The 17,770-nt window shown below is 41.9% G+C and overlaps 1 protein-coding gene across 1 annotated transcript in view; it reads right to left on the bottom strand.

The window, feature by feature from the left end:
* ANO4 (anoctamin 4) overlaps positions 1–17,770 on the bottom strand; it is a 316,199-nt gene that overhangs the window by 196,792 nt on the left and 101,637 nt on the right. Inside the window, exon 4 of the mRNA XM_054028953.1 lies at positions 79–285. Coding sequence (XP_053884928.1) covers positions 79–285 — 207 coding nt within the window. The remainder of the gene's footprint in view (positions 1–78; positions 286–17,770) is intronic.

The raw sequence follows: 17,770 nt of genomic DNA, 5'->3' as shown, positions 1-17,770 counted from the left end.
ATACAAAGATTCATAGCATATGCCAGTCTGTAAACCAAACTGAAAAACTGAAAAGTGTTGTCAAGTGGTATTTGTTACCTGCATGATGGATTTTTGTTTTTCCATTAGTAACTGCTGGTATATTAGATCCAGAAGATGAGGCTTCCATTTTTATTGACCTTCTGACTTGTGGGAGTGAAGAATGCCTAACCACAGGCAAACGCTGTGATAGCGGATGGCTTCCTGCACTTTTCCTCTGATAGATTTGCACACGCTTTTCAGCCCCATGAATAGATAAACTTATACCTGATGGGAATGAGAAATAGCACTGTTAGATGCAGGAGACCAGCTCAGAATCACTAAAATATATCAATCGGCACAGTTTAAAATGGAGCAGTAACAGCCCTCCTGAGAAAAGTACAAAGGCATGAATTTTGTATTAAAATGAAAAATGTTACCCTCTTTACACTTGCTGTGCAGGTGACATCAGGGCCAGCACAATAACGGGTATTTAAATTAATACACAGTCCAATGTGTTACTGCCCTGCAGGAGGAATTAACTGGAGTTACTACAAAAGGGACACACATCTCATGAAGGGCACTAACAATCAGTTGACCAGCACTGAGTTTATTTAATAACACTCCACTCCTGACTAGAATTGCAAATATCTAAATATTTTTCTTATAAAATGAATTCATTCACAGGTCTTGTCAAATTTCATCAGCAATAAAAAAAAGGGGGTCATTTCAGCCACTGACTATTTTTTGAGGAATTTTTTTTATTTTTATGGAAAAGAGTAATGACACAACAGACACAAGCTTGAATCTGCAAAATGATTCTGCTTTTTCACACAAAACCTTGATACTATCTTGATTTTTTTCTGGTGTTCACTGCAAGTTATTTAGCCCAACTCTTCTCCCCAAATCCTACGGATCTGATGTAATTCACAAGTACACAGAAAGTGCTGTTCTGGTAAAAATCACCACTACTGCCCTAACAGAAAAAAAGACAGCTTGAATTTCCAATACATACAATGCACTGTATATTCTGAGGGAAAGATGCTACTTTATAGGTGTAAAGCCTGATTCTGATCTCGTATCTTGTTTATACTGGTGTAACTGTGCTGATTTCAGCTGAATTACTCCTGATTTATGCTTGTGTAAGGGAGATCAGGATCAAACCCTTAGATCAGGTATCCATTGGGCAACAAAAGTGATTAATGAAAATACTGCTCCATGTTTAAGGAAAATTAAAACTTGGGGGTAAGCCTTGCTCCCTTCATCACGCTAACATTTCTATTGATTATATTGTAGGACAGCTTGTGAGAGAAAGATGAAGAAGATTTGGGGCATCTCTTGTATTAGAAGCTGCTCATGAGAGGGGTCCCTAAAGAGGGATGGAGAAGGGGGTTGGGAGGGAGGGAGAGAACAGAATTGGAGAGAATATCCCAATTCTATCGTGCACAGGACCCAGTGATCTAAAGTTATCTGGGCCCACACATGACAGAAGTGGGATAGTATCAGGGGGTAGCCGTGTTAGTCTGTATCTACAAAAACAACAAGGAGTCTGGTGGCACCTTAAAGACTAACAGATTTATTTGGGCATAAGCTTTCGTGAGTAAAAACCTCACTTCTTCGGATGCATAGAGTGAAAGTTACAGATGCAGGCATTATATACAGACACATGGAGAGCAGGGAGTTACTTCACAAGTGGAGAACCAGTGTTGACAGGGCCAATTCAATCAGGGTGGATGTAGTCCACTCCCAATAATAGATGAGGAGGTGTCAATTCCAGGAGAGGAAAAGCTGCTTCTGTAGTGAGCCAGCCACTCCCAGTCCTTATTCAAGCCCAGATTAATGGTGTTGAATTTGCAAATGAATTTTAGTTCTGCTGTTTCTCTTTGAAGTCTGTTTCTGAAGTTTTTTTGTTCAATGATAGTGACTTTTAAATCTGTAATAGAATGACCAGGGAGATTGAAGTGTTCACTTACTGGCTTATGTATGTTACCATTCCTGATGTCCGATTTGTGTCCATTTATTCTTTTGCGGAGGGACTGTCCCGTTTGGCCCAGAGACTGAGACAAACACCTACAAGATCTTTATCATGCATTCGTAAAACTACAATACCCACCTGGGGAAGTGAGGAAACAGATTGACAGAGCAAGACGGGTACCCAGAAATCACTTACTGCAGGACAGGCCCAACAAGGACAATAACAGAACACCACTGGCCATCACATACAGCCCCCAGCTAAAACCTCTCCAGCGCATTATCCACGATCTACAACCTATCCTGGAAAATGATCCCTCACTCTCACAGACCTTGGGAGGCGGGCCGGTCCTCGCTTACAGACAACTCCCCAACCTGAAGCAAATACTCACCAGCAACTACACACCACACCACAGAAACACCAACCCAGGAACCTATCCCTGTAGCAAACCTCGTTGCCTACTCTGTCCCCATATCTACTCTGGCAACAGCATCAGAGGACCCAACCACATCAGCCACACCATCAGGGGCTCATTCACCTGCACATCCTCTAATGTCATATATGCCATCATGTGCCAGCAATGCCCCTCTGCCATGTACATTGGCCAAACGGGACAGTCCCTCCGCAAAAGAATAAATGGACACAAATCGGACATCAGGAATGGTAACATACATAAGCCAGTAAGTGAACACTTCAATCTCCCATGTCATTCTATTACAGATTTAAAAGTCACTATCATTGAACAAAAAAACTTCAGAAACAGACTTCAAAGAGAAACAGCAGAACTAAAATTCATTTGCAAATTCAACACCATTAATCTGGGCTTGAATAGGGACTGGGAGTGGCTGGCTCACTACAGAAGCAGCTTTTCCTCTCCTGGAATTGACACCTCCTCATCTATTATTGGGAGTGGACTACATCCACCCTGATTGAATTGGCCCTGTCAACACTGGTTCTCCACTTGTGAAGTAACTCCCTGCTCTCCATGTGTCTGTATATAATGCCTGCATCTGTAACTTTCACTCTATGCATCCGAAGAAGTGAGGTTTTTACTCACGAAAGTTTATGCCCAAATAAATCTGTTAGTCTTTAAGGTGCCACCAGACTCCTTGTTGTTTTTTTAGAAGTGGGATAGACGATTCAAGAAACAGGGAGAAGGTTCCGAGATCTGGTCTGGTGCGTTGACCCCAGGCGCACCCTCAAAAGGTATGCTTAGGACCAGAGGACTGCCTCGCTGAACCATGGCCTTGGTTGGAAGGGGGCTGAGGTGGCTTTCGCCTATTGTTCCTGTCCTGCTTCCTGCTGTAATCCTGCCTGGATTGTGCAAAGTAGAAGCGCAGAAGAGGCTGAGGTTTAATTTTTTTTCTCTGTGTGGCTGGTGTATGTAGCCCCAGGAACTTCAGTGGTGCCAAAATGTCCACCATAGGATCTGTTGCCTCAGTCACCTCCTCCACTTGAAGACCCAGGTTCTGGGCCACTCTCCTCAGTAGCTCCTGATGAACTCTGTTGTCCATAGGAGTCGGTGCTGTTGATGTCCCCACTACCACTTCGTATGGAGAAGATGAAGATGATGCCCAGTCCGGGACTGAGCCCCCGAGTCCCTCCGGCTCATGGGGGTCACCCTATGCCGATACCTCGTACTTGGCGCTGGGGGTGGCACTGGCCCCGATCTCAGTGTTGGCTTTGGTGCCAGCTTTGGTGCCACGATGTGGTTCCTGAGCCATGGAAGATGGTGGGAGAGCCTGTCCTTCTGTGGTGACTGACAGCGACCTTCTTGAGTATGACCCCTGGGTCTGATGGTACGCCCATGGGGTCCAAAAGGACCATTGCGCAGGCATCTGTCACTGAGCTGGCCAAGGCATCATGGGGACAGTCTGCCCCACCTCCTGTCTTGAATGGTGCCGCTCCAACCAGAGCCGGCATCATTTAGAGATGTACAACTCCGCGTCCAAGTCTGACTATGGCAACTCCAAGGGGTGGGGCGGTGTCAGACAATGTGAGGCAGACAATGATTATTGAATGACAACGGACACTGCAATTTAAAAAGTTTAAAAGTTGTCAACATCACATGTCAAAATATACAAAAGTAAATACCCTTACATCAAACTCTAATAAGTTCTCAAGCAGCATTTTTCTTACTTTGCCTATCTGTAGATTTTGATTATCATCGATGGTCATATTTTGGTTGGATTGCATGCACAGGGAAAACAGCGTTTTACCAAAATTTACCAATAAAAATCTAATCCTTCCAAGCCTATCTATAGCAGTGACTCAGCTTTGCAAACTGTTTGTGCAGAAGAGTGATTTCTTTAGTAATACCAAAATTGCACATCATACACACACATCATAGGTACCATTCACATAGACTTACATAGTCTATGTATAACCTTGTTTCTTCTTTCAGATAAGTTGTACACACTGTAAAACGTAACATTTTTTGACAACTTACTCTTAGTATCAGAAACTTCAATTGTTTCTTGGGAATCTGTGAAACATAATGGTGCTCAAATATAGTGATGGGCACTTCCAAGATGCCATCGACAGATTCGATAGATTTTGGAGTTCACCATAATTTCTTGGGTTTGCACTGCAGATGCAGTATTTCTATAAGGTACTTTATTGTACAAGGAAGTTAGGTTGCAGCTGAAAATTCATGAGATGTGGTATTAGGGCAATGCTGAAAGTCTCCAGACTTGACATAGAATACATGCTGTAGCACTAGAGACCGTACCACCACCACCACCACAGATACAGATGGTGGCTTATGCCACTAGGCTCAGCTTTCTATGTCTCTAGTGGAACAAGCTACTGCATGAGTTATAAGCAGGATTTGAACCTAAGGTCTTGCAGCACTACAGCAAAAGACTTCTACTGCTTGAGCAACTCTGTGGCTAGTAGCCTCAGCAAGCTGCTCTCCTCTAGACTAGCCCTTTGACAGTGACATGACACACTTTGCCATTGTGTTACATTAGCTGTGGTCATGCTAGCTACCTCAGAACAATATTTCTGAGAGCTTTGTCATCTTCCTGTGAAAATCAGAAATAGAATGTTTAATTTTATGAAACGTCAGATGATTTGAACCTTCGATAGTCACATTAGTCTGTAATGGTTTTCCTCTCCTGCCCGCAGAAAAACAATCTCCTTGCTTTCAAAACTCTACACAACTCTACTCTTGCCTATACCTCTGCCCTCATTTCCTCCCACAAGCTGTTCCATTGCCTAAGGAGTTGTTCTCTTTACTGCTCCGTTTGTTTCTTCTCCCACTGCTGTATTTGAGCCTTCTTTCCTGCCACCCCTTGTGAATGAAACAGATTCCTGTAAGCCGAGCACCCTCCTTCCTCCTTTCAATCACCTCTAAAAATCCACCTCTGCTGTGCAGCTCACCAGCAAGAATGTTCAGACTATAAGCCACTCTCACTTTTCTAAGTGCATGGTACCACTTTGTGTCTTTATATTGTCAGCGTTCCAAGGTGGCAATTTCATTTTATGTTTAACATATTTTACGTCTTTTTAAGTGGCATGTAAACTTATGGTGCTAGACAAGTAATAGTATTCCATTATAAAAACGGCACTAAGAGAACATTATATTTGTACAGTTTAAATACTTTAAAGCCAGGCTATGACAAAGTTGAAGAAGAAGAAGAAAGGAGGAGGAAGGAGGAGGAGAAGCAGAAGGAGGAACTGAACAAAAAGGAAAATGCCAGAGGATAACGATTTCTGTATCAACAAAACAGATCTGCATGAAACCAAATTATTACTCAGCAGATTTATTTTTACTCCCCTTCTTTGAATATAAGTGATAGCTTCACGTAGATCATTAGAAATGCTACAGTCTACTGTCACTGTTGCAATCAGAGGGCCTCAATCGTGTAAGGTTTGTCTATACACAGGTTTAGTAGTGCTTCAGCAATATTGGTTTAGAAACAAATATCAGTAAAGTGGTAAAGCTCCCTGGTGTAGCTGCAATTATACCTATGTAAAGATGTTTAATACCAGAATAGCTTATTTCCCTACATTTAAGAGAATAAGTTATAACAGTGGAAGTGCCTTTCTACCCAGTATAATTCTACCCATGCTAAGAGTTGTACCAATTTAACTATATTGGTATAAACATACCCCTAACTAAATAATTAAATGGATATAAATTGTGTTATATAGAGACCAGGCCCAAGAGAGAGACCTTGTCTACACAGCCAAAAAGGGCACTTTCTTCAATTGTGTTAATTCAATCCGTTAACTTCACCTGATTGAAAAGCCCCCAGCATGTCTATGTAGATTCAAGGTAATGCCTTAGAAATGATGTTTGCAGGTCATGTCTTAGCTTGAGAGAAGCCATAATAGTCCTAGCCCTGGTCCACACTACAAAGTTAAGTTGATGCAAGGCAGCTTATGTCGACCTACCTCTGTAGGCGTCTACACTAAAACGTTGCTCCCGCCGACGTAACTCGCCCGCTCCGTCAACTTAAGAACTCCACCTCCGTGAGAGGCATAGCGCTTAGGTCAACATAATTAGGTTGATGCAGTGTCAGTGTAGACACTGCATTGCTTACATTGATAGCTGATGCCTTTCAGAAGCCATCCCACAATGCCCCACACTGACAGATAAATCGGTGCAAGCATTCCAGGTGAGGACACGCACTGCTGACACGAGGAACGTAGTATGGACATGCAAATACCATTTAATTACTGCAGTGGCTGTACGTCAACATAACTTAGCTTGACATAATTTTGTGGTGTAGACATACCCCCAGTTTAATTATCTGCAAGGCATGCTGAAAAGCATATTTGTTTTCCTTAGTTGTGAATGAATGGGAAGGGTCTGCTGAGATCTTAAACATTTCAAGCATTTTTTTCTGCTGCTGGATTATTGTTGGTTGCTGAGGATATATTGATTAATTGTTGAAGGAGGGTTGCAGGAATGACTTTTTGCATGGTCTACAAGCTCCTACAGCAAGGGATATGTGCGTTTTTTAATGGATGTTAGTATACGTCTAAATAAATGAATGGTATTTTATTTATATGCATTTAAGGCAAATATATTTATATTCCTAGCTGTCTGTTGTAACAGCTCACTATTTTTACCTCTGTTATACACAAAAAGGAAATGGAAGACACAGTATGTTTATGCTGCTCCTTTTGCTAGGCTGTTAAGAAAAAAAGCCTCACAATTTGTGAGTAAAATATGTTCCCTTTCCATTCTCCCAGCAGGCTGCAATCGATGTCATTTGTTACCATTTCAGATGACTGAGTTCTTATTAGGACTGTCTGCTTTTTTGATTTTGTTAATTTACTATGATGTGGTGGTGGTGGCGGTGTGTTTTGTTATTTACTATTTACTTTACTGTGTTGTTGTAACTTGTACATTTAGTTTGGACTGCCTTTTAGTCCTATTAGAACAATATGTATTCTGAATAGTTATTCAAAAAATAGAGAAGTTCCTGTGTCTGCCATAATGAAGGAATAGCAATAAGAATGACAACCTAGATACTGCAATCAGACGGCCCAGGCATACTCCTATCATCATTCTGAGTCCCTCTGAAATCAATGGGGCTCCAATGAATTGCTGAATGAGGCCCTATACCTCAGTCCTTTCCATACTGGAATAGTATATGCCTAAAGTTTCCTATTTGTTTTGGGCAATGCCTACATTTTTCAAGTCAAAGGTTTTCAAGTCATAATTTGCAGATTAGATCTGTGTATTTTAATTAATGTCTAGTATATTATGTCTAGGGGGGAGGGATAGCTCAGTGGTTTGAGCATTAGCCTGCTAAACCCAGGGTTGAGAGTTCAATCCTTGAGGGGGCCACCTAGGGATCTGGGGCAAAATCAGTACTTAGTCCTGCTAGTGAAGGCAGGGGGCTGGACTCAATGACCTTTCAAGGTCCCTTCCAGTTCTAGGAGATAGGATATCTTTATTTATATTCTATGTTATTTATTGATTTGTAGCTATTCTGCAACAAATTATGCTATAATTCAGTGGCTCTCACCCTTTCCAGACTACTATACCCCTTTCAGGAGTCTGATTTGTCTTGTGAACCCCCAAATTTCACTTCACTTAAAAATTACTTGCTTACAAAATCAGACATAAAAATACAAAAGTGTCGCAGCCACACTATTACTGAAAAATCAATTGGAAGACAAATATTGTACTTAAATTTCAGTGTGTAGTATATAGAGCAATATAAACATGTCATTGTTTGTATGAAATTTTAGTTTGTACTGACTTTGCTAGTGTTTTTTATGTAGCCTGTTGTAAAACTAAGAAATATCTATGAGTTGATGCACCCCCTGGAACCACTGCCATAATTCATGCATCACTGCTACATATTTTTCCACATCTGCTTCTTCAAATGTTATTTACCTTTCTGAGTGTTTTGTGACTATTCATCAATGAGGATGTATAATAAATGTTGTAATTATTTACTATATAAATTATCTCTAAAAGAGATACTTTGTATACTACAAAAAAATGTTGAATCCAATGCTTAACATGGATGCAATAAATACAAGACACTCACTATTTAGAATATTTTGGCTAAGTAACCTAGTTGACTTTTTCTGGCTGTATAGTGAACGAACAATGAGTTGCTCCTCTGACTTTTCATGAGCAGAAGACATTGTAGAAGAGCCTTTCTATAATTACTTAATATATATTTTATCTAATTATAATTACTATAATTAATTAGAAAACTGTAGGAAATTCTGTGATTTTTAAATTTGTTCTCTTCCAAATGGGAACAAAATATCATATTTCAAAATTTCCCATGAACTAAAATTTTCAAAAACTTTTTTTTGGGCAATCACAATATTTTATTTTGACAAAATTGAAATGTTTTGTTTCAATTTCAACTTTAAGTTATAATATAATATAAAATAATGTACTAAAAATCAACTTATAAAACAAAGTCATTTCAAAATGAAATACATCTCTACCTCGATATAACGCTGTCCTCCGGAGCCAAAAAATCTTACTGCGTTTATATCGAATTTGCTTTGATCCACTGGAGTGCGCAGCCCTGCCCCCCCTGGAGCACTGCTTTATCGCGTTATATCTGAATTTGTGTTATATTGGGTCGCGTTATATCAAGGTAAAGGTGTATTTAAATGCTCCATTCAAAAAATGTTGAAATGGAGCATTTTGTCAATAACAAAATAATTTTAGTTCTAAATGAAAGTTTGTCAAAATCAACACATTCCCATGGAAAATTGCAATTTCAGTTAAATGGTATATTCCAATGGAAAAACATTCTATTGGAAAACATCTCAGCAAGCTCTAATACTGATGTTGATCCTTGCACACATAGCTGAGAGGTAATTCACCGCACACTGATGATATTATCCAGTACTGACTTCAAGGCAAATTTTAATGCCAAAATAAAATTAAGCACAGAGTTAAGTCTTGAATGCCCCCAAGTGACCAGGATGTGGTGGGGCATTCAACACATAAGTAAGTTTTAACTTTCCTTTTAAAAATTTTCTTGTCCACATACAATTCCTCTACTTTACTGCCACAGCCAGCATCACTAATGCAACTTTTCAAATTCCATGAGTCTCATTTCATACTATACAAGCTGATATTTGCAATTTCACAGAATGGGGTAATCATGGATATCTTCTGTGAACCAGGAAAAACCAAGGGATTTCACAGATGGACAAAAAAGAATGTACAAAATGTAAGTTTGAACTTCTGTGTTAACTGCTACCATGACTTCCACGGTGATTTCATTCAGCACAGAAACCTATCTTACCTCAACTTTTATTTTGCTTTTTCAGGTCACCTTTAAAGGGACCAATTTGCCAACTATACTCAGACTGAGTAGTGCTCACTCACACAAGTAGTCCCACTGAACATCACTACTGCTTAATGTCAAGGTGGCAGAATCAAACCTAAGTGAGCATTGTCCTGAAGAACCTGGATAATGACCAATAGAGATGGGAGCTCAGAGGCAGATTGGTAAATCCTCAAAGCTAATCACATTTACAGGAGAAAACAAGTATATTTTCCTCCCTTCTTTTTGCTTGAATGTTAGCAATTCAACAATTAGAGGCTCTAATTCATAATGGTTAGTGTCCACAGTTTATTTTTTCACACCTTTAACTATGCCCAATGATCATCAGAAGACAGAAGCTAAATGAGCAAAGTCTTTCTTGCATTTTCCTCATAGGAACCTTGATCCCACATAAAGTTATTCTCTACAGTCAGTTAAGTTTACTCAGGTAAACAAAACAAGCTGTGCCCCACATTTTGGATTAAAGTACAAGTGCCATAGGCTGAATCAAGTTCAGTCTTTAGCATTTTAATTCATCCTTTAGATCTACTGCCTGCTGGGAAACTACATTCACCGAGAAGTCCTATAATATACAATTAAATCCCCACTTTCAGCCTCTTCCATTCAAAATACTTATGCTTATGTTTTTCAAAAGTAACTTGCTGCAACCCAGCCTGCCATGTTGGCAGAGTCCAGAGCCCATGTGTACCAGGATTTTCTCTCCTCTGTTACTCATGTACAATATTATTTTTCTTGACAGGTAAGTGACAGGTTTAGCACAGCACGTGGTGCCAATACTTCAGAATGGTCATAAAGTGAGGTGTGACTTCCAGAGGAGATGGCATCTGCTGTGTTTAAGCTGCTAGTGAAAAATCCATGCTCATTTGTTACATAACCTTTTTGGTAAGAGTCCAGCAAACTGGCAAAACACAGTGATATATAAAAAGATAGGTCTACTTGCTTTGTCCATACACAAGGTGTTATTAGGATTTCCATTCAAGAGACTCCAACTAACGCTCCATTTGGAACTTGTGCTTATAAGGTTAAGGGAAGAAATCATGACTAAATCATCATTCTGGAAGAAAAATAATAAACTCTAAAAGAAACTAGTAATCAGATAATAAGCTTTTGATCCATTTGAATTTGGTGAAGTGGTTCATGGAAATGGGGAGAGGCATTCTATTAGTTTCTACCCCTTTTTTCCCCCTTGGCTATATCCCCCTTGGTAGCAGACTAAAATGCCTGTATGTTTTAGGACAGCATGAAACTTTGGTCATCATATTTCAAAACCTTGAATTTTATTGTTTGGTATTTAACTCGCTAAAAGGTATTGTTGACTAAATACCAGTCTAAAGAACTAAAACTTCTTTAAAGTAACTGTGCATGATCAAAGATATGTTACATCTGTAATACACACTCTCTCTTGTAAGAACAGATGGTACATTTATTCTCCTTGTTAGTCCATTCTTTAACCATTCCACTGAAGAACAATGTTGCAACTTCAGTGCAATGGCAGCACTCTTAAGTGTCAATATTCCATTAAGGCATTAGCTGTTCAGAGAGGACGTACCAAGTGCATAGGACAGCACTGATGGTGTACTTTGTCCACCACTTGTGTTTTATTAGTAAACTGTATTCACTAATATTCTTGCAAATAAAACCTTCCTTATTGTTTTGCTTTTATCTCTGGCAACTCTTTTCCTCTTTCTGATTTTTGCAAGAATATTTACACAAAATAAAACCTCATAATATAAATATAAATAAATATTTATAAACTTTATGTGCAAGATTATTTGCATCCCAGATCTGCTCTGATGGCAATTTGGAAAACTTTTTTAAATAGCACAATAGATTATCACAGATAGTAAGTAAACAGAAGAGAATAATAAAAAAGAATCAGTAAAAATCACAACCTGTCAGTAGATAAATCTGAGAAGAAAGGGCTAAATAAATTGTACTTGATCTAGATTAATTAAATATACAGCGATAAAGTGGTTACAGATGGCTGCATTCTGTGCCACTATAATGGTTCTTTCAGCAAAGTAGGCGAGCAGATGCAGGAGGAGTAGTGTGTTTGGAAAGCAACAGAATAACTGGGCACTTAAGTCTAATATAGCTGAAGGGCATCCCTGTTAATGGAATAAGGGTTAAGGCAGATCTTCCCTGATGCAAAGTCCTTTGAAAAAGCTAACTCTTCCCCTCAGCCTCATGTGAATAGCTGGCGACAGACAATGGCAACTTCCCTCCTGGAAGACCCAACACCCTACTGTTAATGCTAGAATTATTAAGAGCTATGCTTTCAAAGGGTTGGTTTTAACTATACGACTCCTGTTAAACCTGAATGCGGGATTAGTCACATAACCTCCACTAACTAAAAATATACCTCTTAGCCTAACTGCAAATATGAGCATGCTTATGAGAGGGCATTAACGCATCACAAAAGCCACTGATACAACAAGAAAAGCTCATTTTTGTATTCCCTGACTTCTGTAGGTTGAAATCTCAGTAATCAGCTGGTATCATTAGTGCATTATATTTCTTTATTAAAAAGCTAGTGAAAATAAGGGGTTTGAGGGTTGAGATGTTTCTAGGGATTTGACAATATTAGTTATATACATTGCCATAAGGGCCGGCTCTAGGATTTTTGCCGCCCAAAGCAAAAACAATTTTGGCCGCCCCCGCCCCCCATTCTTTAATTACCCCACCCCCGGCCCCGCCTCAACTCCGCCCCTTCCCCAAATCCCCAGCCCTGCCTCCTCCCCCAGGCTCTCAAGCCTAGGAGGGAGGAGGGGGAGAAGCGGCGCCCGCGCCGCGGCCACTCGGAGTCTCCCCCCATCCCAGGTTTGAGAGCCTGGGAGGGAGGGGGAGACTCCGAGTGGTCCCGGCGCGGGCGCCGCTTCTCCCCCTCCCTCCCAGGCTCTCAAGTCTGGGAGGGAGGGGGAGCAGCGGCGCGTGAAACGGCTGGTTTGCGCGCCGCGGCCGCTCGGGATCTCCCCCTCCCTCCCAGGTTTGAGAGCCTGGGAGGGAGGGCGAGTAGCGGCACGCGAATCAGCTGTTTTGCGCGCTGTGGCAGCAGCAGCGGAGGTGAGCTAGGGCGGCCGGGGCACATTTTTAGGGGCGGCATTCTGGCACCGGCCATGCCGCCCCTAAAAATGTGCCGCCCCAAGCACCAGCTTGTTTTGCTGGTGCCTAGAGCCGGCCCTGATTACCATACAGAGAACCTAAAAGACACTCTCCTGATGTGCAGAACTCACATGCTTGTGCAGCAACAGCAACCCTCCATACATATGCATCCTTTCAGCTCTACAGTAATATATGTTTCAACACCTAAACTAATACAACATATACCTAAGTGCATCCTGGAGTGAATAAAATAGGTGAGTTGGAATTAGAATATCCTGGGTATTGTACTGAGATGATTATGGTTTGCAAGAAAATGAACATCAAATGCAGAATACACCCACATTTGATATTATTTCCCTTTGTTTCACTCTGGGCATTCCATTCCTGCTCAGATTTGACCTGGGGTTTTCAGACCACCCAGTTGGCAGCTCTAACTGACGAAAATAAAGTTGAATCTCCATTAGCTATCGTTACTAGCATCATTGATTGATTCATCTGTAAAGGAGCCAGCCACTAGAAGAAAATGAGTGCTATACTCTCCCCCTTTCCCTTAAACAACAACTTTGATTTTGTACCTTCCTTCCAACCCCGCAAAGCACAAAACTTGTTCATGACAGCATGCACTTTTATATCTAGGCCCTTTCAAAATAAAACTAAAACTACTCAATTAAAAAAACATCCATCTACTACACTATTTATATTTGGTTTGGTTTACTATTATCTTTCCAATGTAATAATCTGTTATGTAAGTAAATATAAGAAAACTTAAATAAAACACTGTTATACTAGGCCAAATAGGATGTTGGTTATTTCTCATAAGAGTTCAAAAGCTCTATACAGATTATAGAAATGGGATCAAAATACTTAGTGGTCTCGGGCTGTGTTCCCTCCCTGTTTTTCCCCATTGCTTTGTAATTCTGTCTTATATATCAAAGCTTTTGATACAGTATCTTCACACACAAAGAATTATTTCAAATGGCTTCCTTAATCAAACCACTGTGAATAGCCCCCATTTCAAATACAGTAATCATTCTCTTTGACACTAATTTCGCATTCAATTTTATGCTGTGCATATACAGGTCATAAATGTTAAATTATGCAAAGTGACAATTTTCATTAACTGCTTGATGTCTGATGTACACATTACAATGAAAATACCTGTAAATGTCTGAAACAGTCAAAAGTCTGTTTTTCCACTATATAGCAGGTCACCTCTTTCACTTAATTTTATAAATAGCACTGCAATATTTTTACTGCCTTCTCTTAGACATTGCAAAAAATAATCTTTCCCTTCCTATGGAAACAAACATAATCCACTATAAAAGCATGAGAACCAGGTTGCTCCTGTGTTAGCTGTGTGCCCAGAATCTATTTATTTTGTAAATGGCATATGGACTGGGTTTTCTTGAATGCACACTGATGATATGAAAAGCAGTTCTCTCCTAGCAGTAGTGTCTTATACCAGAAAGGGGGCAGGGGGGATGTATCTGACAGGGAACATAATTTCAACTCTCATGCCAAGTTTTGCAGAATCCTGGGCATGTAAAAATCATAATATTTGCTTCTACTTGAAAGAGCTCATTCAACCCACATTGATGTGATATGACCTGGCGCCAGCATTCTCACAGACATAGCATATGCTTCGATGATGATACTCTGCAAATGTGCTGTTGATCTGCTTATCAGTCAAACAGGGTCTTCACCTTTCAATTAGCTTGGAATTTTAAAATCAAGTTCTTTCACAAAGACAAAAATCCTTGTATTGATTCTGTTTGCCAATCTATGGTAATCTTTAGTTTGTTACCATTAAGGCAAGAAAGTAAAGTACAACTAATCTTTTATACTTAATTCCATTCTCATGGTATTTGTATGAAATAAAAATGTCACTGCATTACTACGTACCTGGGTGCTTTAAAGGAACGAAAGAATCAGATAATTGTTGCTAACTTTGTTCTAAAAGAAAACACTAAAAGGTTTCCTAAAGATATATTACATAATATGAATGACTTAGTCATAGAACTATTTTAACCACTTTTACTTTCAGTTATAAGTGTAGAATTTGATTGTCTCCTTTAAATAACTTCTTAATTAACTTGAATGTAAAAATGAAAAACCCCTATCCAAACTTTCCATAACTTAAGGTATTACACAACCAATTCTGCTTGATAGGAAATTACATCAAGAGACATAGGCACCGACTCCGTGGCTGCTCCGGGGCTGGAGCACCCACGGGGAAAAATTAGTGCGTGCTCTGCACCCACCGGCAGCCAAGCTCCCCTCACCCCCCACCCCACCTCCTCCTCCTCCCCTGAGCGCACCGCGTCCCCGCTCCTCCACCTACCTCACAGCGTTTCCCACCCAGCCACCACCAAACAGCTGTTTGGCAGCATTAGCATGCTCCAGGAAGGGGCAGAGGAGCGGGCACATGGCATGCTCAGGGGAGAAGGCGGGGCCGGGGTGGGGATTTGGGGAAGGAGTTGGAATATTGACAGGAAGGAAGCGGAGTTGGGGCAGGGACTTTGGGGAAGGGGTTGGAATGGGGGCAGGGCCGGGGCCAGAGGTGGGGGTCGAGCACCTACAGGAAAGAGGGGAAGTCAGTGCCTGTGTCAAGAGACTCACAGTGGTGAATTCCAATAGAATCTGCTGTTTATAATTAGGCCTTCTGTTTTTTGGGGGGGGTAGTATTAATTTCATTTGGAGGGAGTATTTTTAGCAATTTTTGAGTTTTATGTAGATGTCCAAAAATCAGGGTGTTTTGGGGCTCTCTCTTTGTATATACTCTAATGAGTAACATATACATTACTCGTTATAGCAGTGGTCACCAACCAGTCGATCATGATTGACTGGTCGATCCTAGAGAACCTCCCAGTTGGTCGCGATCTCTGGAGGTGAAGCAGGGCTGATGCTAAGGCAGGCTTGCTCCCTGCCTGCCCCAGCCCCACACCGCTCCGGGAAGCTGCCAGCATGCCCCCGTGTGGGAGAGTGGGGCGGGGGAAGGGGTCTCCCTCCACGCGCTGTTCCTGCCTGCAAGCACCGCCCTCTCAGCTCCCGCTGGGAACAGGGTGCTCTGGCCAATGGGAGCAACAGGGGCGGTGCTTGCAGAGAGGGGCAGTGCACGGAGCCATGTGCCCCCCGCCCCTCCCAGAGGCCGCAGGGGCGCGTTCGCCCCTTCCGGGAGTGGTGTGGGGCTGGAGCAGGCAGGCAGAGAGCCTACCTTAGCCTCACTGCGCTGCTGACCGGGAGCTGCCTGAAGTAAATGCCACCCGGCGGGAGGTTGCACCCCAACCCCCAGCCCCCTCCCAGAGCCAGAACCCATACCCCCTCTTGCACCCCAACCCCCTGCCCCAACCCTGACTTCCCTCTCAGAGCCAGTGCCCCATACCCCCTCCTGCACCGCAAACCCACTCCTGCACCCCAAGCCCCTGCCCCAGCCCTGAGCCACCTCCCAGTGCCAGCACCCCGCACCCCAACACTCTGCCCCAGCCTGGAGCCCCCTCATGCACCTGAACTCCCTCCCAGAGCCTGCACCCCCTCTTGCACCCCAATTCCCTCCCCCAACCTGGAGCCCCATCCTGAACCCAAACTCCCTCCCAGAGCTTGCACTCCTCACCCCCACCCCATGCCCCAGGCTCAGCCTGGAGCCCCCTCCCACACTGCGAACCCTTCGGCCCCTGCCCAGAGCCCGCACCCCCCCCCCAAACCTCCACCTCAGTCGGTGAAAGTGAGTGAGGGTGCGGGAGAGCAAAACCAGTAGGTAGGCACCCAGTTATAGATATTTAAGTCAGTGTGTTGGGCTCTAATTCCAAATAACTACTAATTACATCACACCATGGTATAGCTGAGAGACCTGCAGGCAAAGGGGCAGCCAGGGATTAGAAAAGTGGCAAGAGGAAATACGGTTACGAGAGGAAAGAAATGTAGTCAAAAGCTCTCAATCTTATGTGAGCTGGGAGTTCGGATACTAACCCAGACAGAATCCAGAGGTCAAGGAAGTGTGAAGCAAGTGGTAACTCAGGCCTACTGGTGAAGCTGCCGGATTTGTTGATATACGAAAGCTGGGAGTAGAAAGAGGTACAGGAGGATATGAGCATTTGGACAAGTTTTTTTGGCTGCTTATGAGGAAGGAAGCTGGGCCTTGCTTTGGGGAAGGAATTTAGTCACCCAGCAATCTTTTTGGAAGTGTGTAGTTAATGCAAAGTATTTGGAGGTTCAATTAAGCTTCACACACCAATCTGAAGTGCTGAATGTTTGTCTGAACCTAGCCTGTAAACATTTAAATGTTTGCTCATCAAGAATTTGGAGTCTATTGTCAGTGAATGAATGACATCTGTCACTGATGAGGAGCAGCCAATGTTCATGCAAATGAGCCGGTATCTTTTCCATGCACATTATCTCTTTTGGAAAGCCCATAAGCCAGGATAAAAGGAAGGCTGTAGGGGGAGAAAGGAGTGTGCAAAAATGTGGATAGTAAAGATTTATAATTATACAAATTAAGATTGTTACATAAACAAAATGATGTAGGAGGACAGAGAAGTCCTCTTCCTTGCTCCTCTGTCTCAGTGTTATGGCACAGGCACACACACTCTAAAGGTTGTTTTTGCCTAAAGGGATATTAGGATATTAAAAGGTGCAGCAGAGAAGATGGAAGCCAGCAGTAAAGCTTTAGACCCAGCTACTAAAGCTGCATTTCACTAAAACTGAAATAATGGACCAGATTTCCTTATTCTTTGCCCCTCTCTCACGCTTTCTTTTTTCCCCAGAGGTAACCGCTGATAAAATGACAAGTGCATGAAAATGCAGCAAAAATAATGAAAAGAAGACAAATGTTGAAAAATCAGACACATATGTATGAATTGTCACTGTAAATTCTCTCAGGAAATGAGTTTCCCAGCAAATAATTTGGCCAGCG

This window comes from Malaclemys terrapin, chromosome 1 (genome assembly GCF_027887155.1).
Source record: "Malaclemys terrapin pileata isolate rMalTer1 chromosome 1, rMalTer1.hap1, whole genome shotgun sequence".
In the NCBI taxonomy this organism is placed as follows: domain Eukaryota; kingdom Metazoa; phylum Chordata; order Testudines; family Emydidae; genus Malaclemys; species Malaclemys terrapin.
Note: the sequence above shows the minus strand (reverse complement) of the source record. Positions and strands in the feature narration are given on the sequence as shown.